Raw genomic sequence first — 24529 nt, 5'->3', positions numbered from 1 at the left:
CTTGAAACATTAACCACTCTCTCCTTTCACCAAGCGTCAAATAAATATATTGCTTGTGCACGTATATGTATGTGCACACATATATATATGTATCTCTATATATATAAACGGCAAAATGTCTGTCTATGTGTCCGTCCTTTATACAAATGCACAATTTTTCAGTTAGAGGGCTCGCACTTTCTATGGTCATTCAAGACCGTCCAAGGGTGGTCGTGCACATCTTTACATTTCTCCAGTCACCCTGTAAAGCCATTAAAAAATCAATAGATGTGACTTTTTAGTGAATTTTCTATCCAAAACCCAATCAAAATGCCCGAAACTTGATAGGCCAATTGAATGCCAGCTAGCTGTATGTGATTGGTCGGAGATTTGGACAGTACTCGCGTGTATGTGCGCACGCACACAGCTGTATATGCATGCACTAGCACTATGACCCAGCGTTGCCGGGTCATAGTGGTAGTATATATATATATATATATATACAGGGAGAGAGAAAAGACGAAGACATGTGGTGTAATATATATATGTATATATATATGTGTGTGTGTGTATATATATATATGTGTGTGTGTGTGTGTATATATATACATGTGTATTTGTATGTATTTACATATATATATGTGTATATATGTGTGTGTATATACATATATATATATACACATATGTACATATATATATATATATATATATATATATATATATATATATGTATGTATGCATTTATAAAATGTGACAATTCAGTTGCCATAAGAAGACTCTGGCTTTCAGATGTCAGGGCGGAAATCTGTTCCGCCATCTCGTCAGTTGTTAAGACAATCATGTTTTGATTGTCTTAATTACTTACGAGATGCCGGAGCAGATTTTCGTCCCGACATCTGAAACTCAGAGTTTTATTATGGCAACTGAATAATTGTCACATATTATATTACAGATAAATTCCTCTATTTACCTAATATCGAGATCTCATTCATTCTTTTGTTGTCATACTATTAATATATATATATGTATGTGTGTGTGTGTATATATATATATATATATATATATATATATAATATATATATATATATATATGTAAATGTAAAAAAATACAAACTGGGACAAGAACGTGAAACATTTAGAAGACGATACAAAAAACACGGGCGGGACATTCGAAGCCTTCAATCTTCAGTCAAGAACCGGATCATCTTCGCAATTTCGGCTGATTAATCTATATATATATATAGAGAGATATATAGGTACATATATGTGTGTGTGCGTGTGTGTGTATATGCATATGTATATATATATATATATGTGTATATATGTTTGTGTGTGTGTGTGTGTATATATATATATATGTATTGTTTGCATATATATATACATTTGAATATACAGGATGTCCCAGAAGTCACGCACCATTCTGGTTTTCATTTAAAATAATTAAAGCATTTTATTTTATTATATTTTCACGGCATGTTTTATTGTAGAGGGTGCTCAATTTGAGCATTTGTTACGATTGATTTCAATAAAGTGTTTTTGAAATCAATAAGAGTGTATTCTTTTAAAAAACCAGGATGGTGCGCAACTTCCGGGACACCCCGTATATGTATATACACTTATTAGTTGTGTGTGTGTATGAAAGAAACCTGAATCTATTCTCCTGTCCTGAAAATCCAATATAGTTATCCACAAACAGACAAAGTTCATCTGCCTCATCGCTTAACATTCTTTCCATTACACACACCCACACACACACACACTCACAAATTTGCATATGCATGCACACACATACTTGTACATGCAAGTACACACATGCACACACACACACACATAAATACATATTCACACATATATATTTCTTTACTACCCACAAGGGGCTAAATACAGAGGGGACAAACAAGGACAGACAAAGGGATTAAATCGATTACATCAACCCCAGTACATAACTGGTACTTAATTTATCGACCCCGAAAGGATGAAAGGCTAAGTCGACCTCGGCGGAATTTGAACTTGGAACGTAACGACAGACGAAATACGGCTACATTTTCGTCCGGCGTGCTAACGTTTCTGCCAGCTCGCATATTCACACGTATAAATATGTGCACAGAAGTACATACACACACAAATACTTGCATATGCACACACCTACGCATATACACACACACACACACGCACAGAGATACTTGCATATGCATACACACAAATACATATACACACATATAAATACAGGTGCACAGAAGTACAAACCCATACCACCCTCACACAAACACACACATGTATAAATACACATGCACATCTACTCTTTACTCTTTAACTTGTTTCAGTCATTTGACTGCGGCCATGCTGGAGCACCGTCTTTAGTCGAGCAACTCGACCCCGGGACTTATTCTTTGTAAGCCCAGTACTTATTCTATCGGTCTCTTTTGCTGAACCGCTAAGTAACAGGGACATAAACACACCAGCATCGGTTGTCAAGCAATGTTGGGGGGACAAACACACACGCGCATACATATATATGCATATATACGACAGGCTTCTGTTCAGTTTCCGTCTACCAAATCCACTCACAAGGCATTGGTTGGCCCGGGGCTATAGTAGAAGACACTTGCCCAAGATGCCACGCAGTGGGACTGAACCCGGAACCATGTGGTTGGTAAGCAAGCTACATACCACACAGCCACTCCTGCGTCTATATATACACACATGCATATATATATATATATATATATATATGTAGGTCCCGGGTTGATTCGGGGTTAACCACAGTAAATAAGGTACTCAATACATAGCAGAGTAAAATTAATTTATTATATAGAAGGAGCTTCTACAGGACTAGAACTGTTTCATTCAAGAGAAATCTTCAGGAAGCTGAAGATTTCTCTTGAATGAAACAGTTCTAGTCCTGTAGAAGCTCCTTCTATATAATAAATATATATATATATATATATATATGCATATATATATATTTATAGAACATTTATGTTCATACTTACCCAATAGAGGTGTATGTGTGTGCGTGTGTTTTTGTATTTCAAAATCTGACAAAAACATAACAGAAAACAACAAAAACAAATGGAAAAATAGACTAAATCCGGAACCATGTGGTTGGTAAGCAAGCTACTTACCACACAGCCACTCCTGCGCCTATATAAGAATACATGCACATAGGAGTAGACACACACAAATACTAACACTTGTGCTGCCTCATTACTTCCAACCATATTTGCATGTTTGATGCTGTGTGTGTGTCTTGTGCTGATACTGTTGGTGATATAAGAAATACGCCATCTGCAAGCTAGTTGCACACTTTTAATGAAACAAGTGCACATTTGGAGGAATGCCTCAAGCTAAATTGTGCAATAAACCTATTGCAGCCGGGTGCTACTACATTAGGTTGGGTGGGTGTACGTGCAGTTGTTGTGGTGTTTATATTGGGTGTGAATTTCCGGTGGTGGTGGTGGTGGTGGTGGTAGTGGTGGTGGCGGTAATCGTGGTGGCGGTGTTAAGAACTTTGCAGATTAATGTGTTTATATATATATATATATATATATATATATATACGTATGTATGTTTGTAACTATATACACACATGTCTGTATATGTGTATGTGTATATATATATATATATATATATATAAATATATCTATGTATATGTGTGTGTGTATATATATATATATAATTATGCATATATGTATGTGTGTGTATGTATATATTCATGTGTGTGTATCTATATCTATCTATTTATCTATCTATATGTATATATATGTATGTATGTATGTATGTATGTATGTATATGTATATATATATAACAAATAAATAAATAAATATATGCATATACACATACATATATGTACGTACCTACCTCTACATGTATATATACATGCATATATGGGAACAGGGCACCAAAACAAAACGTCAAACACAATGAGAAACGAAAACATAAACACAAAACCAAGGAAATGGACATTTTTCTTAAACAACAAAAAAAATAGAGTACAGGACATACAACACAAGGAAAATTCCCCTTCTTCAATCGCCTCTGTTTCATCTACTCTGCGTTCCGAAGGTCAAGGCGACTTCGGTGAAACATTCCTTCCTGCAAAAAGCAAATTAAATAAAATTTGAGATTTTTTTGCGGAGGGGTAAAAATGGTAACAAAAACAGGACAGTAAAGACAGTACAAATTTTATAAATATACACAAGCTTTTTAAGCAACTAACACCGGATGGGAAGATCTGCAAACAGATCTCTGACTTGTTTTGGAGAATTTGTTGCAATTGCTTCCTCCAGAGTCATATCCCAATGATGAACCATATTTGTCTCAAAAAATCATGTAACAAAAATGATGTAAAACAATCACAGTAATGAAAACATATATTTCAGGAGTGCAGGTCCAGATTCAGTCCAGAATGTTTTTAATTTACTCACAGATTTGGCCTTTAGATTATAAAAATTGTTATCGTACAAAAAAATTTGTCGCAAAAAGTCACATAAAAAAATCGCCGGAACCAATCACAGTAATGAACACTTGAGAATCCAAAATTTCAGAATTATGGGTCCAGATTCTGCCCGGAATGTCTTCAATTTACTCACAGAGTGAGCCTGATTCCAAAATGGTATATGTTGGGCTACAGCCTCTAGGAGTGAAGTTGAAAAAGTAACACACTGACTTTCACATTTATTATATTGTATAAAGGTGGTGAGCTGGCCCAAATGCTTGGCGGTATTTTGTCTGCCATTAGGTTTTGAGTTCGAATTCTGCCGAGGTCGACTTTGGCTTTCATCCTTTCGGAGTCGATAAAATTAGTACCAGTTACGTACTGGAGTTGATGTAATCGACTTAATCCTTTCCTCCAAAATTTGAGGTCTTATGCTTCCAGTAGAAAGGATTTACTAAAGTTGAAAAAGTGTGACACACTGACACTCACATTTATTATATTAGAAATGTTTGATTTTGGGGAAACTTTATTTCAATTAAAATGTATTTTATATAAATGTGTGTGTATAAAAAATAAAACAAAAATAACTGTTTAGTATTTTGGCGACAGGAATTTCTGTGAAAGAGACATGGTTATACAAAGTTGTACATCATCTCCCTCCTTCTCTCTCTCTCATTTTCTTTCTCTCTCTCTCTCTCTCTCTCTCTCTCTGCCTTCACCACTGCCCTCACCACCTCTATGTCTACTATTACTCTCACCCCATCATGTGGGATAGGTGTGTCACTATTCAATGACACACCTATCCCACATGATGGGGTGAGAGTAATAGTAGACATAGAGGTGGTGAGGGCAGTGGTGAAGGCAGAGAGAGAGAGAGAGAAGGAGGGAGATGATGTACAACTTTGTATAACCATGTCTCTTTCACAGAAATTCCTGTCGCCAAAATACTAAACAGTTATTTTTGTTTTATTTTTTAAATTGTTTTATTTTTTAAATTGTGTCAGTGTGACACACAGAAATTAGTTCTCACATTTATTATATTATATTATATATATACATATATACATACCTATATATATATATACACACATAATAATCAAGGAGGTTGCAGTCTGGGGAGTCAGGTGGTCAGACATTAGGGGTGCTGTGGTCGCAGAAATGGTCTGACAGCCATGACTGGGTTCTTCTGCTTGTGTAGCATGGTGCAGAATCCTGTTTCAAACATAGGGTCTTCCAGCAGCCACCCTCTTTGCCCAGGACAGCACTACCTCCTCCAGGCACTTGATGTTGGCCTCCATCTTGAGTCTGAGTCCGTGTGGGAAGATGAATGGAGGCATAACATAGCCATCACTAGTGATCACCCCAAACACCATGATGTTGTCTGGATGTTTGATTTTTATCACTCTCCATACATGTCCTCAGATTTCACTGTCCTCAGATTGACACCCAAACACTCTGAAATGTTCTTATTTGAACTTCCAGCGCAAATGTCAAACAGTACAACATGTTGAGAACCAACAATCTATATGATATAGTGTGATATGGTATCAATTTGGTGCAATACTTGAGCTGAGGAATCTGTCTTTGCTATTTGAGTGGATTTGAGGCCATAGTAGTAGAAAAAAAAACAGAGTGGAAACAGCATGCTTGTGTGAGCCAGTGGTGTTTTTGATTAATGAATCTTTGTTAATTAGCCTAATACCGTTTTGTTTTTAATCTGATCAGTCTGTCTCTTGACTGCAGACATTTTTTTTTATACTTTTCATTGGAACATTTTCTCCATCTACCTTTAATCAGTGAAACAGGCATCAGCCAAGGAGAAGTTTCTTCACCATTGATTCCAGATGACTTAAGACTTCCGTATGCTGAACCAGTTCCTGTAGAATACAGAGACACAGCTCGACCTTGGATCCAGGTATGTATGGATTTACCATTTTTAGAAGACAAAAAAAAAAAAAAGAAACTGGAGTCAGAGCATGTGTGTGAAGGAGGAGATAAATGAATGTGTGAGTTTTGTATAAATATAGAGAGTAATCTATGTATATCTGTGAAGGTGTATGGCTCAATGGTTTGAATGTCAGGCTCACAATCACGAGGCAGTGAGTTCAATTCCTAGACTGGGCTGTGTGTTGTGTTCTTGAGCAAGACACTTTATTTCATGTTGCTCCAGTTCACTCAGCTATAGAAATGAGTTGCAACATCTCACTGGTGCCAACCTGTATCAGCCTTTGCCATTCTCTTGGATAACACTGGGGGGCATGGAGAGAGGAGGCTGGTATGCATGGGCGACTGCTGGTCTTTCATAAACAACCTTGCCTGGACTTGTGCCTGGGAGGGTAACTTTCTTGGTGCAATCCCATGGTCATTCATAACCAAAGGGGATTTTCATCCTTTACCCTTTTATCCATGTATATTTAATACTGCTGTGAAATTAGTCCTTGCTACAGTTTAGAGCAAGAAACAAAACCAACTGGTTACCCTATCTTTATAGTCTGTCCAGATTCATTTACATCTCCCAAGATATCTAGATAAAGTAGTAGATGGCTCTGTGTTATAATGCAAAGATGAGCCTTATATACTCTTATATATATATATAGATAGATAGATAGATAGATAGATATACTGATTTTATTGAAGAGAACTTATGTTTTTAAGAATTACCATGTAGCCTAAACTGATGTAGGAAGTGCCTGTTAACCATTTCTTGTGATAAGTTACCCCTACTTTCTAGTACTTTGTTACAAGAACAGAAGTAGAATTCCACATCTTTCTTCTACCAATGCTCTGCAAAAGGTTTTTTGGTTTGTTAATCTTAATGCTCTGTACCCTAATTGCAGAGTTCCTCTGTCACAGTCTGCATGATGTTTTTGCATTATATGTGTATTATATATATAATATATGTATTATATATATGTTATGATTAAATTATATGTTGCGTATTTTATTGTGTTTTGTTATACGTGTGATACCCTGGCTCAAGGAAAAGATTGTCATGTAAAAATCACTTGTGTGGGTTCCACGTAAAAGCACCAATACTGGTGCCACGTAAAAGCACCCAGCACACTGTAAAGTGGTTGGTATTAGGAAGGGCATCCAGCTGTAGAAATCATACCAAAACAGACGATTAGAGTCTGGTGCAGCTGTCTGGCTAGCCACCTCCTGTCAAACAGTTCATACCATGCCAGCATGGAAAGTAAACATTAAATGATAATAATCTGGAGGTGCAATGGCCCAGTGGTTAGGGCAGCGGACTCACAGTTGCAGGATTGCGGTTTCGATACCCAGACCAGGCATTGTGAGTGTTTATTGAGCGAAAACACCTACAGCTCCATAAGGCTCCAGCAGGATTTGGTGGTGATCCCTGCTGCACTCTTTCACCACAACTTTCTCTCATTCTTTCTTCTGTTGGCCTGCTCGCTTAGCCAGCGGGGTGGTGTCATTTGAAGGCTAAAACAATGTGAAGCGCATTGTGACCAGCGATGTGTAGCAACATCTGATAGACTGGTTGGTCACGGTGATCACGGTGAAATGATAATAATGATGATGACGACGAAATGGGTCCATGGTGCAAAAAAGATTGGGTACCCTTGCTCTACTACCATTTTTACTCTTTCTATATTTCGCCATAGGTTCTGGGTGAGGACCTCGTGTGCTGTCTATTTTCACGGAACTGGTCAATTCGAGAGGCTGCGTTGAAGTATCTGAGTCGTGAGATGGTCTCCACGTTGCTGAGAGGTTCTGGAGAAGGTCGCAGTGGTGCGATGATATCTTCGAGTCAACAAACTGCCACCCATCAGATGCTGGAGTGTTGTTGCAGCGTGCTTGCATTCATGTGTGCAGACCCTGTCTACAGAGTCTTCATTTCATGTCTTGTAAGTTTACTTTGTTCTACTTTGATATTTTGCTGAAGTTGTTTTTGTTGTCCTTACTTACACAGCTTGAGATGGGGGTTTCATTTTCTCTTCATCTTTTCAGGATTAATAAAAGAAGTACTGGTTGACTGCTAAGGGTTGTTGAAGGCGGCGAGCTGGCAGAAACGTTAGCACGCCGGGCGAAATGCTTAGCGGTATTTCGCCTGCCGCCACGTTCCGAGTTCAAATTCCGCCGAGGTCGACTTTGCCTTTCATCCTTTCAGGGTCGATTAAATAAGTACCAGTTATGCACTGGAGTCGATATAATCAACTTAATCTGTTTGTCTGTCGTTGTTTGTCTCCTCTATGTTTAGCCTCTTGAGGGCAATAAAGAAATAAGGATTGTTGAATCAAAATCAACTGTTCCTGCTCCTTAAATCTGTGACTTTGTATCATCTGTGTTAGAAATTATCTTGCTGAAAAAAATATAATGTTGAATATAACGTCTTGCAGTATTTGTTCCAGCTCCTTATGTTCCATGTTCAAATCCTGCCAAGGTCAGCTTAGTCATTTAACCTTCTGGGGTTGATAAAATAAAGTGTCAGTCAAGTACTGGGATTAGTTTAATCAACTAGCCCTTCCTTTTAAATTATCTAACTTATTTCTTTACTACCCACAAGGAGCTAAACACAGAGAGGACAAACAAGGACAGACAAACGGATTAAGTCGATTACATCGACCCCAGTGCGTAACTGGTACTTATGTAATCGACCCTGAAAGGATGAAAGGCAAAGTCGACCTCGGCGGAATTTGAACTCAGAACATAATGGCCGATGAAATACGGCTACGCATTTCGCCCACTCGTTATCTAACTAAATCCATGCAGAGCAGTATTTGTTCTAACTCTTTATATTCTGAGTTCAAATTTTGGCCAGATCAACCTTACTTTTTATTCTTGTGGGGGATTGATAAAATAAAGGCATAGGAGTGGCTGTGTGGTAAGTAGCTTACTTACGAACTACCTGGTTCAGGGTTCAGTCCCACTGTGTGGAACCTTGGGCAAGTGTCTTCTACTAAAGCATATATATATATATATATATATATATGCAGTCAGCTTCTTTCTGTTTCCATCTATCAAATCCACTTACAAGGCTTTGGTTGGCCTGAGGCTGTAGTAGAAGACACTTGCTCATGGTGCCATGCAGTGGAACTGAACCTGGAACCATATGGTCGAGAAACCAGCTTCTAACTGCCTGTGCCATGATATATGAAATGAAATGTTTTTTCTCTGTTCCTCATTTACCAAATTCCAAGTTGAGTTACTTCCCCTTTGAGTAAGAGTCAGACCTTCTGGTCTTTTTTCTTTTCTTCTTTAGCGCACTCTCCGAGCGTTGCTGTCGTACACACCATGCCGAGACAAACAACAGAGGAAACGGTTACAGATCATCTTAAAACCTGTTATTGAAGCCATCATTATTAAATGTACAGATGGAAACAAGTAAGTTTCTTTCTTCTGCCACCTGGTGTTTCTTTCAACTTTCAACCTGTCCGACCCACCCTCACTGCTGTTGTTGTCTTTTTCTTCTTCCAATCAGGACTCAAGCCATTAGCCACAAAGAATAATCTCTAATTCGAGCCTACTCTAAGCTACTAAGAATGCGTGTGGCAACTTGAAGATCCACCCACCACATGCGATAGAGTGGCAGTTGCCCGGGTGCGAAAGCTATGTTGTTATCCTCTTTCCGTAAATGGTGGCTTTTAACGGGTGGAGAGCTGAACCATCCTGGGGTACAGAGGATTCGTGATCTAGACTAGGGTCTGAAAGTTTACCACACCATAGTGGGTTACATGGTTCCTCTGCTTTGTGGCAGAAGTAGGAAGAAAGAGTGAGAGAAAGTTGTGGTGAAAGCGGGGTTCACCACCCCACCCCGCCGGAGCCTTGTGGAGCTTGGGTGGTTTTGTTCAATAAACACTCGCAATGCCCGGTCTGGGAATCAAAACCGCGTTCTTACGACCGTGAGTCCACTGCCCTAACCACCATTGTGCCTCCACTGCTGTTGTTGTTGTCGTTGTTAGTCCAAGATCAGCACTGATTTAACAAATCTGTGAGCAAAGTCTGGATCCAGCTGTGATCATCTTGTATTTTATTGACATAGTCCATCAAAGATTACACTATGTAATCATATGTTCTTCTTTGAGATTATTATCTTTTGAACCCTAGGTCAGCCTTGGTCCAGCAGACATGTGATCAAAGATGCTTTTAGCTTAATATATCTTGGACTACATTATCTAATATGTCTTTCTTTTTGTCATTGTTGCTGTGTAGCTCTAGGCCTGCTTTGGAGAGAATGATAGAAGGAAGATTGGGCTAATAGGTTTGGGGGCGGGCCTCGATGAGTATGATAATTCAAAACAAGATAATAAAATGGGCCCCATTAAAACAAGGGGCCTGAAAGAGTTTGAAGAGCCCCCCACCCCCCATAAGCTTGAAAGGGCCTCAATAAATTCAGAGGGTTGCAGTTAAATTTAGTGGCTTTTTAAATTTAAAAAGGTCCCATTAATTCAAAAGAGGGATCAATACTGTTTAAAAAAAGTAGTGGATTAAAAAAATTTAAACAAGTAGGCGGCGCAATGGCCCAGTGGATAGGGCAGTGGACTTGCGGTTGTAGGATCGCGGTTTCGATTCCCAGACCGGGCGTTGTGAGTGTTTATTGAGCGAAAACACTTAAAGCTCCACGAGGCTCCAGCAGGGGGTGATGGTGATCCCTGCTGTACTCTTTCGCCACAACTTTCTCTCACTCTAAAGGCGGTGCTCCAGTATGGCCGCAGTCAAATGACTGAAACAAGTAAAAGAGTAAAAGAGTAAGTAAAAAAAACAAATACAAATTATTTATTTCATTGCCGTAAAAATATCTTTTAATTTTTAACTCCAAGCTTTAGACTTATCTAAGCTAAAGGAACCCCTGACCCCTGACATCGGTTGTCAAGCAATGCTAGGGGGACAAACACAGACACACAAACACACATACATATATACATATATACGACAGGCTTCTTTCAGTTTCTGTCTACCAAATCCACTCACAAGGTATTGGTCGGCCCGGGGCTATCACAGAAGACACTTGCCCAAGATGCCACGCAGTGGGACTGAACCCGGAACCATGTGGCTGATTAGCAATATTGACCTGTAGTAAATCCAGCCCTATCTTAGATAGGATGGTTGAAGAGGAAATAATGGAAATGAGGGAAAGAGAGGGTGATGTATGTTATTAATATCAACAGTGAATGATAGAAGATGGAGTAAGGAGAGAGGGATGGGGGTAATGGTAAGAGAAAGAGCAGTAGATTTTAGTGGAGTGTTAGGGACAGAGAATGAATGAGAGTGGTGGCAAGCAATAAAAAGAAAAAGGTAATGATCAGTAGTGGTGGTTGAATATGGAGAGCGCTGAAGCCATCTCTTATTACCACAGGTGGCATGATGGGTGAAGAGAAGCTGAGAGATAAAGGATGATGTGAGCAGTATGGTATTGAATATGGACAGAAGCAACATCATCTTTTAGACAAGCAGAATGGTACAGTAAATACGAGAAAGGGTGTGTAATAGATGAGAGGGTTTACAAAGGAAAGGGTGGGAGAGAAAGGATGTGTTTAACCCTCTGATTACATAATTAAATTTCATGGTCCAACAACTTAATTATCATAGTTTCTTATTCCTCCTGTCTATACCCCACTCAGTTGAGGGGTCTTATCTTGTGGGTATTTGGCAACCTCACTAGTGATTGTGTAAAAAGCATCCAATCCACTCTGTAAAGTGGCTGGTGTTAGGAAGGGCATCCAGCTGTAGAAACCTGGTGGAGCCCTCTGGTTTGTCTGTTCTTGTCAAACCATCTAACCTGTGCCAGCATGGAAAAAAGGACATTAAATGATGATGGTGAAGGGTGGTGGTGATGACGATCACGATGACAATGACATTGTCACTGAAGGTGTCTCTGCTACTCACAACATAAGGAAAGGTATTTTTACTTATAGGCGTAGGAGTGGCTGTGTGGTAAGTAGCTTGCTTACAAACCACATGGTCCCGAGTTCAGTCCTACTGTGTGGCACCTTGGGCAAGTGTCTTCTACTTGGGCCGACCAAAGCCTTGTGAGTGGGTTTGGTAGATGGAAACTGAAAGAAGCCTGTCGTATACATTTATATGTGTGTGTGTTTATGTGTCTGTGTTTGTCCCCTTAACATCGCTTGACAACTGATGCTGGTGTGTTTACATCCCCGTAACTTAGTGGTTCGTCAAAAGAGACCGATAGAATAAGAACCAGGCTTACAAAGAATAAGTCCTGGGTCGATTTGCTTCACAAAAGGTGGTGCTCCAGCGTGGCCACAGTCAAATGACTGAAACAAGTGAAAGAGTAAAAGAGCCATTGGGCAAAACCACTTCCTAAAGTTAACTGCAATAGAATTGTGAGTGGAAATATCTACTTTCTGTATTCAAAGAGTTAAAAGGGGCATGACAGACAAGGGGGCCCCACATGTAGGTATTATACATCCAAAATCTTCACTGTTTTAAAACTTGATTTGCCATTCATGTATTGGGGGTGGGGTTGATTTCTTGTAGTACATCATGTTGCAACCCACCACAGTCCTTTACTATCCCCTTTGTGATGTTCATCATCTTCAACTTGTTGATTGGTCTTCACCTCTTCATCCTAGGTCTTTCCTTCTCTTCTCTCTCTCTCTTCTATATGTTCATTCTACTTCAAGTGCTTAACACTTCCTCATACAGCCAGCATCCTCCTTATATGTCCATCAGTGTTGTCCTCTCTCTTGCACCCTATATCCAATTCTTCTTATAGGCGCAGGAGTGGCTGTGTGGTAAGTAGCTTGCTTACCAACCACATGGTTCCGGGTTCAGTCCCACTGCGTGGCATCTTGGGCAAGTGTCTTCTGCTATAGCCCCGGGCCGACCAATGCCTTGTGAGTGGATTTGGTAGATGGAAACTGAAAGAAGCCTGTCGTATATATGTATATATATATATGTATGTGTGTGTGTGTTTGTGTGTCTGTGTTTGTCCCCCCACCATCGCTTGACAACTGATGCTGGTGTGTTTATGTCCCTGTCACTTAGCAGTTCGGCAAAAGAGACCGATAGAATAAGTACTGGGCTTACAAAGAATAAGTCCCGGGGTCGATTTGCTCGACTAAAGACGGTGCTCCAGCATGGCCGCAGTCAAATGACTGAAACAAGTAAAAGAGTAAAAGAGAGTATCCAGCATTTCTATTAGCTCATTTGTGCTCTGTTCTTCACGCATGCTAACATTACACACCCAGCAGAGTATACCCACTTCATTTCATTTTAATCTTTGCAAATCCTCTGTTTTCAAAGCCCCATGTAGTACGACCCATACAGTTTATACGCAAGCATCACAGAATCTACCTTTCACTCTGATGGAGAAATCCTTTGTTGCCAGCAGAAATACCTACCCCATTTTTTTTTGTACTCCATTCTTACTCTAGCTACTGTGCTTTTGGAACACCCACCTCTACTGCTAATTAGATCACCGAGCTAACAAAAGCCCTCGACTACTATTTTGGAGCCTTCCATGTATTTGAAAGTATTTATTTCATGTGTACTCTTACTGCTGTCTGCTCCTATGTGTTTGCCACATACAAAATCTACCTTTCCCCCTTAACCTGTTTACCTTTGATCCCACTATGCCTCTTGGGCATACATGGTACACACTAATTTCTACATATATATGTTTGTTTGTTTGTATGTATCTATGTATGTGTGTATGTATATATGTGTGTGTGTGTACACATGTATGTGTGTGTATGTATGTATGCATGTATATATGAATGTATGTAGCTCTCTGTCTATCTATCTATCTGTCTATCTATCTATCTATATCTATCTATCTATCTATCTATAACTATCTATCTATCTATCTATCTATCTATCTATCTATATGTGTGTGTGTGTGTTATTGATTTACTAACCTTTTTGTTACTATATTTCTGTTGAAAACCATTTCCTTTGTTTCAACTAATTTTGAAGAAAATAGAGAATTTATATTCTTCCAGCATGCAAGTCAGTGTAATGTATAGCATACACATGTAGTGTAACCATTCAAACATCACCCTTATCTTTCCAAACCGTGCTGTATTTCACATGGAATCTTTGGTCCTCTAAAGTCGTCTTGGTGGATATGAGGGAGTTCTGAAAAGTTCCCGACTTTAAGGGTTTCATGAAAGGCCTGGTTGAAGGTCCAACCTTTTGAGTTCTTTTACAGGGCTTAGAAAAACTGAAGGACTGTTAACAATAAGTGTGCAAATCTGAGAGGGGAATATGTTGAATAAAATCATAATTAACTGATCCTCCTGCATTTCCTTTTACCCAAAGCCAGGAACTTTTCAGTGGCCCCTCGTAACTTGTCCTGGCTTTCTTAACTGTAAATTTTGATCTGAAAAAATTTGAATTTCATGCTGGAAAATATAGAAGTATTTTTGTCTTTATTCATCTTGTGTTTGGAACATAAATTAACAAAAAATTTTGGTGAAGTTTTAAAGTTGGATCACTTTAAAACAGGGATTTCATATCATAGAACCAGGGGCAGTTACAGTGTTTCTGCCAAACATTTTACCCTGCCCTCTTTTTGTCTCTTCTTTCAGACGTACCAGCCAGCTGTCACTGTCCACTATGGTTGAACTGACCAAAGGTCAAGATGGCGAACTGGCTGTTGGACGTGAGATTGTCTCTCCTGGTAAGAAATATAACATCTTGATTCTGAAAATAGCTTTCAGTCATTGATTTTGGGCTGTGTGTGTGTAGGCATGCATGTGTGGGTATGTTTTATTTGGGAAGTAGTGGTGGGACCATTTGTTATCTCTTTTCAACCATTATCAATATATATATATATATATATATATATAGAATGGTTGTATACTGTCAATCTAACGTGAACGTGACAGTAGGGGGTTACACCACCGCTGTTTAGCCCCAGGAAGCATCAATGCTTCCTGCTGGCTTCAACACATTTTCCCTGTGTCCTTATATACATTTACGAAGGGGAGACAAACACCCCCAGCAGCCAGGCCTGCATCTAGAGACACGCATGTTTCAGGATCATTGTCCATCATCAGTCTGTTACTCTAGAAATTCTATCCACCAATGTGGTGTTGAGCACTCATTCTTGTTGCTTGATATTTACATATATATATATTGTGTGTGTGATACATATACACACATAAACAATTATTGTCATGAAAAGTCATATATATATATATATATACATACACACACACACATTTATACATAGATAGATAAATAGATATAAAGAGAAAGACAGCAGACAGAGAGATAGATAGATGTAAGCAAGTGTTGTCCTTATTATTGTTGTTGTGGTTGTTATTATTATTTTCATCATCATCATCATTGTTATTATTATTGTTTTTATTATTACTTTATTCCATTATGTACCCCCCCCCACACTTTACATCTGTCTTTGTATTGTCCTTTTCATCCTTTGCCCTGGGAGCAAATAAAAGAAATGTTCATCATCATCATCATCATGATTATTATTATTATTGAGCTGGCAGAAACGTTAGCACACCGGGCGAAATGCGCAGCCGTATTTCGTCTGCCGTTACGTTCCGAGTTCAAATTCCGCCGAGGTTGACTTTGCACTTCATCCTTTCAGGGTCGATAAATAAAGTACCAGTTACGCACTGGGGTCGATATAATCGACTTAATCCCTTTGTCTGTCCTTGTTTGTCCCCTCTATGTTTAGCCCCTTGTGGGTAGTAAAGAAATATATTATTATTATCATCATAAGGTTGTGAGCTGGGAAAACTGATGGCATGCCAGGCAGAATGCTTAGCAGCATTTCGTATACCTTCACATTCTGAGTTCAAATTCCACCGAGGTCGACTTTCATCCTTTCATCCTTTTGAGGTTGATAAATTAAGTTCCAGTCAAGTACTAGGGTCAACATAATTGACCATCCCCCCATCCCACTAATTCCAGGCCTTTTGCCTATAGTAGAAAGGATTATTGTTATTATCATTAAAACACAAATTTTGAACAATTGTTTTTCAGGCTCTGGTGGTCTTGGAGGATTGGCTTACATCCTGAAACTCGTGCTCCAGGAATATCAAGTGAAAACTGTGAGATGGCAGTGGTTGTTGGGGCGGCTGTATGTCTTGGACAGATTACTAGAGGAGTTCCCTGGGGAGTTTATACGTGACCCAGAACCAGACCCAGATGCTTCTGAAGAAGAACTGAACTCTTCACCTTTACCTCAGCCACATACTCCTGAGACTTCTTCTTCTTCTGCTGCCACTACTACTACTACTACTACTTCTTCTTCTTCTTCTTCATCATCTCCTCCTCCTACATCCTCTTCTTCGTGTCCTCCTTCTTCTTCTTCCTCACAAAATGAATTCTGTCGGATTGTTATTGTTGCCAGGTTTGCAACGTATGCCGTTGGTAATGCACATTCCAGAATAGCAAAAATTGCACGTCGTATCTTCTTCATTTGTGTGAAATTCAGCGCAGGGCAGGATGAGATTGTGATACAGCTGGACAATTTACTCGTCACTGCCGTGGACCCTAAGCTGATGCGACCAATGCGCAAAAAGCTGTCACACATGGTCGACAAAATCAAACAAACTGAGGAGACTGCTAATAAGGTGTGGCATGATTCTGAGAGCAGTCAAGGTACCAGCTGTGTCGGTACATCAGCCACAGCATCACCCAATGAAACCCCACTCTCTACACCCCCAGACTCTCCGTTCCCTCTCCCTACAACACTAGACAGTGCAGCTAATGACCCTCTATCCATGACACACCCCTACATATCTAAGGACAATCACCAAGACCCACCTCAACACAGCTTTCAAAATGACCCCCAAAATAATCATCAACATAGCTCTTGTATGGATATTGTTAATAACACTGGACATGAACTTCGACATGGCCTCTTGACCGATGCCCCAAATGACCTCCAGAATGAACTTCAACACAGCTCCCAAAATGACCTTCAATATGACCCCCACTTAGGCTCCCAACATCCCCACTGTGGTGTTAATGCTAGCTGTGCAAAGCTGCAGAATGTTTCTGTGAAGTGCTCTGTAACCCTGGCAACCAGTGACCATTCCGGTGAATGTAAGGTCGAAGAGATTTCCAGCATTACAGCCTGCAACAACAATCATAACAACACCAACACCATCAGCACTAACAGCAGTTGCAACAACAACAACAACAACAGCAGCAGCAGCAACAGTAACAAACAGTTAGTCCACAACATCGTGTGTACCACCAAAGTGAACAACTGCACGGACAGCCCTGGAGACCGATCTCAGTTTATGGTGACCATGCCGTCAACATCAACACCGTCCTCATCCATGCAGCACCACCTTGATGACAGCAACAACAGCAGTGTCTGCCATTGCTCCTCTACTCCTCTTGCCTGCAGCTCCAGTCACTCGTCGTCCAACATACTCACTGAAGATCTCTCTGACATCACTGTTTCTCCAACAGGCAGCAATGGACCATCTGTCTCTTTCAAAACAGAGATAGCAACACCGAAAGGTTCACCCTGTGGAACCGAGGACCAAAGTAAGTGTTTCTTTCAGCATTGACACATCTAGTTTCTCCATTCTGTCAACTCAGTCCCCATGTTCTTCATAGTATCCCTTATTCTCCTTCCATACAGGATCTTTTTGTCTCCCTGATTCCGTAAACTTGTTCCTATAATATCTCATTCTCATCCATATTCAAAACTCCTTTCTCATCTACATCCAGGACTCCTTACTCACTCTATTCAGTTATTCCTTTTACAAACAGATCTAATGCCTTTTTCTTAGCCTTTTTAAAACTACCTCCAATAACCAATTCTTGCTCAGCTGCTTTGAACACATCTTTCTCGGGCAGTCCCAATAGTCCTTTTCATTCAGTTTCAATACTCGTTTCTAAGTCAGTTCTGATGCTCATTTCTCAGTCAAATCTCCTATCCCTTTCTAGGTGAGTTCCAATATTTCTTTCCCAGCAAATGACTGTCTGAACCAGTTCCAATACATCTTTCCAAGCCATTTCCAAAATTCCTTTATCAGCCAAATATACTATTTGTCATTGCCTACTCACAAGTGACTGAGACCTTGGGTGAGATGCCATGCTTTGAGAAGACCTGTGAAGCCAAGTGGAATCGCAATCATGGCTGATACTGGTGTCACATAACTGGTACCTGTGCCAGTGACATGGAAAAACACCCTTCAAACATTGAGCCTCACAGAAGCAACGATAAATGACCAAGACCTTTGGCGATATGCCATACTTAAGAAGACCGGTCAAGCCAGGTGAAACCGTAGTTGTGGCTGATGCCAGTGTCATGTAAATGGCACCCATGCCAGTGGCACGTAAAAAGCACCCATTACACTCTTGGAATGGTTGGCATTGGGAAGGGCATCTAGCCATAGAAACCATGCCAAATCAGACTGGAACCTGGTGTAGCCCTCCAGCTTACCATTTTCAGCCAAACCGTCTAACCCATGCCAGCATGGAAAGCAGACGCTAAATGATGATGCTGATGATGATTTTATATCTAATCTCATTTATCAAGCAGTTCTATTACTCCTCTTCTACCCAGTCCTATACTTCTTTTATCTCTGCTATTTCCAGCAAATCTTTCTCAGACTGAGCTAATATTGATGACTAAACCCAATCAATATTCCTTTCTCAGCCAGATCCAATACTCCTTTTCCATCTTTTCCAACAGCTCTTTTTCAATCAGACATGATACTCTTTTCTCTGTCAAATTTAGTAATCCTTTCCCACCCTGTTCCAATACTCTTTTTACAGTAAGGTCCAACTCTAATATTCATTTATTAATGTTCTATTACTCATTTATCAGCCAGTTCCAATACTTCATTTCCTGGCAATTCTTAAACTTCTTGCTCAGTCAACTCCAGTACACCATTATTAACAAATTCCAGTGCTCCTTCCTCAGACAGTTCTTATATTCTTTCATCAACCAGTTTCAATACATTGTTTTTAATCAGAGCTTGTACTCTGTTCTCAGTTAGATCTAATACTCACCTCTCTTAAACAAATCCACCTGTATTCATTGTTTTTACCTCTTACATATATCCAAAATGATAGCAGCATCGTCCAAAAATCACAAAGAAGAGCAGCCTGCCCTCATGCAGCAATGTAAACTGATCTTTGACACTGCAGGGTTTTTCTTCCTATCAGTTCTTAGTTGTTCTAAAGTGAAATTCAGTCTGTGCAATCTGACCTCCCCACCTCTTTAGACTTGGAGGTCTGACCACTGCATCTCAGCAAGCTAAGGCAGCCTGCAGTGACCAACAAGTTATAGGTTTTTACATTGGAGTGGATTTCTCCTTGGTGAATTGCCTTACAGAGCTGAAGAGTTCTGCCTACCTTGGAGTTGCTGGTAAAGGTGTCAAAGAGGTCACTGTGGAAGTGTGTGGCTTAGAGGTTATAGTGTCGGACTCATGATCATAAGATTGTGGTTTCAATTCCTGGACCAGGCAATGCATAGTGTTCTCGAGCAAGGCACTGCATTTCACTTTGCTTCAGTCCACTCAGCTGACCAAAATGAGTAATCCTGTGATGGACTGGTGTCTCATCCTGGTGGAGAATACATACACCTTGAAATCGGGAAACCGGCCCTTATGAGTCCATATAACTCAAGAAAGTACCTTTATTTACTTCTAAAGAGGCAATTGAATCATGTGAGAGACTCTGCTCCTTGATTTAAGGCTGGCCCCTCTAGCCTTTTCTTTTCCTATTGGGTTTGTACTTGGAGGTTCTTCCATAACATGCTAAGTAACCCATTGCTGGGACCCTGACAGGTGCTACTACCCCAGGGCATAGTAGACCTGAAAACAATAGTGACTACATGATGGTTCCACACTCCTTAAAACCTTGGACCTCTTGAACCAGAGACCCACTTCTGGATGTAGCTGAAAGTCACACCCTGGACAATACCCAATATATCTTCCTCATAAACCCATACTTTTTCCACATTTACTGAATATTCTCCTCACACATCAATCCACTATTCCTTGCATGTATGTATCATGTGCACCCTATACTCTCTTTGTCCTCCTCCGCCCCAGTTCTTTAGTTTGCCATGATTCACTGATCCATCACCCACCTGACTATGTGTTCTACCATCTGCTACGTAGGCAAGCCTGATTCCTACCAGTATTGCTGCAAAGAAGAGGTGGAGCGGGAGGAAGCAGTAGCTTTAGCCAAGGCTCTAGAGGCATCAGCAAAACAAGAGCCTTGTCCTTTGGTGCCTGGATTGACTCCATCAGATCGGGAAGAAGTAATCACAGTTCGGATCCAACCAGAGGTAAAAATGCATAAATATTTTGTCTAATCAAAAACAAATCCCATTTACTCTTCTACTTCAGTTAGATTTTTAAAAAATTTTTATATATAGGCGTAGGAGTGGCTGTGTGGTAAGTTGCTTGCTTACGAGCCACATGGTTCCGGGTTCAGTCCCACTGCGTGGCACCTTGGGCAAGTGCCTTCTACTATAGCTTCGGGCCGACCAAAGCCTTGTGAGTGGATTTGGTAGACGGAAACTGAAAGAAGCCCGTCGTATATATGTATACATATATGCATGTGTGTGTATAAGTTTGTGTGTCTGTGTTTGTCCCCCCAACATCGCTTGACAACCGATGCTGATGTGTTTACGTCCCCGTAACTTAGCGGTTCGGTAAAAAGGAGCCCAATAGAATAAGTACTGAGCTTACAATGAATAAGTCCTGGGGTCGATTTGCTCGACTAAAGGTAGTGCTCCTGCATGGCCTCAGTCAAATGACTGAAACAAGTAAAAGAGTATATATTTGTTCTAAAAGAAATGCTGACATGGCTGTGTGATTGAGAATTTTGCTTCTCAATCACATGGTTTCAGGTTCAGTTCCACTGTGTAGTACCTTGAGCAAGCGTCTTCTACCATAGATCCAGGTCAACAAAAGGTTTGTGAGTAGATTTAGTAAACTGAAACAAGCCTATTGCATGTGTGTGTGTTTTTCTGTTTGTGTCTCTTTGTCTTGGCATCACTTAAGGTTGTAAATGAATCTCCATCATTTCAAATATTTTGCAAAAACATATCTGCTCATGTTTGTTCCTTCTCGAGCCATGCCTAGTTCATAGGGCCGTTTTTCCCTGTTTCCTTGGCATATCGGATTCCCCACCTGAACGGGACGCTGGTCCGTCGCAGGTGAGCTGCAAGATGCAGGATGAAAGAGTGAGAGAAAGTTGTGGCGAAAGAGTTAGCAGAAGTTTCGCCATTATTTTCTGCCGGAGCCGCATGGAGCTTAGGTGTTTCACTCATAAACACACACATCGCCTGGTCTGAGATTCGAACCTGCGATCCCTTGACCGTGATTTCGCTGCTCCAACCACTAGGCCATGTGCCTCCACCATGTCTGCTCATGGATAAAATATTACTTTACATTGAAATAGGTGAGGATTGATAACAAGAAAGAAATCCAGCAGTAGAAAGATCCTGCCTCAATAAACTTCGTCTGAGCCATGCAAGCATGGAAACGTGGACCTTAAAGCGATGATGATGATGATGATACTGGTGATGAAACAGATGATAGATGACTAAATCAAACTTGAGTGTATTACTGCTATGTTACTTTTTATCAATCAAAGTTTCTGAAGAAGTGTAGGCGTAATTTGACTCCTGTACAATTTGAGTTCAATACTAATTAAATCCTTCCACTCATCAACATTGGTTTTAGTGTCCACCTTTCCATGTTTGTATGGCTTGGACAGAGTTTTTTTTTTTTTTTTTTCTGAGAAAGAATTTCTATGACTGGTTGCACTTCCAGGTTGTTGGCAGCCCCTCATTTATTTCCCAGCAACATATTTCTCCGTTTTTGCAGGGGTTTTAAAAATGAATGGTACAGCTTGTATGACAGTCACATTCATTTACAGCTATCATGCAATGCCAAGACTAGGAAATGCACACACACACACAATGGGTTTCTTTCATCATCATCATCATCATCATCATCATCATCATCTTATCATTGTTTGACATCTGCTTTCCATGCTGGGATGGGTTTGACAGTTTGACATGAAGCTGGCTAGCAGAGAGCTGTCCAGACTCCAGCTGTCTGTCGAGGCATGGTTTCTCCGATTGGATGTCCTTCATTACTTCTGTTAAGGAAATCCACTCACAATGCTTTGGTTAGCCTGGCACTATAGCAGGATGCAGTGGAGGTGCAATGGCCCAGTGGTTAGGGCAGCAGACTCGCGGTCATAGGATCGCGGTTTCGATTCCCAGACCGGGCGTTGTGAGTGTTTATTAAGCGAAAACACCTAAAGCTCCACGAGGCTCCGGCAGGGGGTGATGGTGATCCCTGCTGTACTCTTTCACCACAACTTTCTCTCACTCTTACTTCCTGTTTCTGTTGTACCTGTATCTCAAAACGCCGGCCTTGTCACTCTCTGTGTCACGCTGAATATCCCCGAGAACTACGTTAAGGGTACACGTGTCTGTGGAGTGCTCAGCCACTTACACGTTAATTTCACGAGCAGGCTGTTCTGTTGATTTGGATCAACCGGAACCCGCGTCGTCGTAACCGACGGAGTGCTTCCATCCATAGCAGGATGCATTTGTTCAAGGTGCCATGCTGTGGGAAGTGAACCTGCAATTTTGTGGCTGGAAAGCAAACTTTTTTTTAAACATATGACTAGAAGGCACCTATAATAAAAATTTAACTTACCTTCTGCATTACTCATCACTCATTACTCTACTTAATCATTACTCATCTGTACCTGTGTTGATTTGTGTTGCAGAGTCAATCAGATATGCACCCATTGGCAAGTCCATTCAACCACAGTAGCATGCTTTCTATGCCAAACAGCAGCAGCAGCAACAACAACAGCAGCAGCAACAACAACAACAACAGCAACAACAACAACAGCCCTCTGTACTTAGAGAATGTACATTGGGTACGAAGTAACTTGTTAGGGACAGGAGCATTCAGCAGTTGTTACCAAGCAAGGGATGTGAAGACTGGGACCTTAATGGCTGTCAAACAGGTTTGTGTCATATATATGTTTGTTTATGTGTTCAGTTGTACTTGTAACACGTTGGAAGAGCTCTTTATGGTTTAGAACATAATCTAAAAATCAAAAATCAAAGAATCAAATCAAAATCGATGAACATCAATGGAATTTGTAGTTTTGTGATACCAGTGCCGGTGGCACATAAGAAAACCATCCAAACGTGGCCGTAGCCAGTACTGCATCGACTGGCCTCCGTGCTGGTGGCACGTAACAAACACCATCTGAGCGTAGCTGTGCCAGCCTTCCCTGGCCTCCGTGCCGGTGGCACGTAAAAAACACCATCCAAGCGTGGCCGTTCGCCAGCCTCGTCTGGCACCTGTGTCGGTGGCACATATAAAGCACCCACTACACTCATGGTTGGCGTTAGGAAGGGCATCCAGCTGTAGAAACACTGCCAGATCTGACTGGCCTGGTGCAGCCTTCGGGCTTCCCAGACCCCAGTTGAACCGTCTAACCCATGCTAGCATGGAAAGCGGACGTTAAACAATGATGATGATTTAATAGAGAAGATTTATTACAAGCAAATAAATATTCAAATGAAACAATGTATGTGACACATGCAGAAAGTCTTTGTTAGAAATTCGGGTTCATTTTTACACATCAAATCCATATTCGCAGTGTCATGAGGAGAGTGAATGCCAACGGGAAAATGGAACAGTCCGAAGGTGGCAATAATGGGGTTAGGGTTATGGCAGCTCAGATGTCTTGACACTCTATGAAATTGGCAACAAATTTGATTGTGTTTATATGCTGAGTCCACAGAATGTGTAGATGAGCCATTGAACTATAACATGAGCAGCAATCAGTGATTGTATACCTATTTCTTTACTACCCACAAGGGGCTAAACACAGAGAGGACAAACAAGGACAGGCAAACGGATTAAGTCGATTATATCGACCCCAGTGCGTAACTGGTACTTATTTAATCGACCACGAAAGGATGAAATGCAAAGTCGACCTCGGTGGAATTTGAACTCAGAACGTAACAGCAGACGAAATACCGCTAAGCATTTCGCCCGGCATGCTAACGTTTCTGCCAGCTCACCGCCTTTATATACCAATTAGGCTTGTGCATGTGATTGAAATGTAATTGCTATATGGAGAACACAGGATCGAATCCAATTGTTATACACTTATTGTTTAGC

General features: G+C 40.5%; 1 protein-coding gene across 2 annotated transcripts in view; it reads left to right on the top strand.

Moving 5' to 3' along the window:
- The window catches only part of LOC115215037 (mitogen-activated protein kinase kinase kinase 1-like), a 252885-nt gene that overhangs the window by 212869 nt on the left and 15487 nt on the right, over positions 1 to 24529 (top strand). For both annotated transcript variants that reach the window (XM_029784171.2, XM_029784170.2), the window contains exons 9-15: positions 6216 to 6333; positions 8048 to 8290; positions 9646 to 9767; positions 14936 to 15027; positions 16362 to 17882; positions 20474 to 20643; positions 23112 to 23357. In XM_029784171.2, coding sequence (XP_029640031.1) covers positions 6216 to 6333; positions 8048 to 8290; positions 9646 to 9767; positions 14936 to 15027; positions 16362 to 17882; positions 20474 to 20643; positions 23112 to 23357 — 2512 coding nt within the window. The remainder of the gene's footprint in view (positions 1 to 6215; positions 6334 to 8047; positions 8291 to 9645; positions 9768 to 14935; positions 15028 to 16361; positions 17883 to 20473; positions 20644 to 23111; positions 23358 to 24529) is intronic.

This window comes from Octopus sinensis, linkage group LG8 (genome assembly GCF_006345805.1).
Source record: "Octopus sinensis linkage group LG8, ASM634580v1, whole genome shotgun sequence".
Taxonomy (NCBI): domain Eukaryota; kingdom Metazoa; phylum Mollusca; class Cephalopoda; order Octopoda; family Octopodidae; genus Octopus; species Octopus sinensis.
The sequence above is the reverse complement of the archived record's forward strand: the minus strand, read 5'-3'. Positions and strand labels throughout refer to the sequence as shown.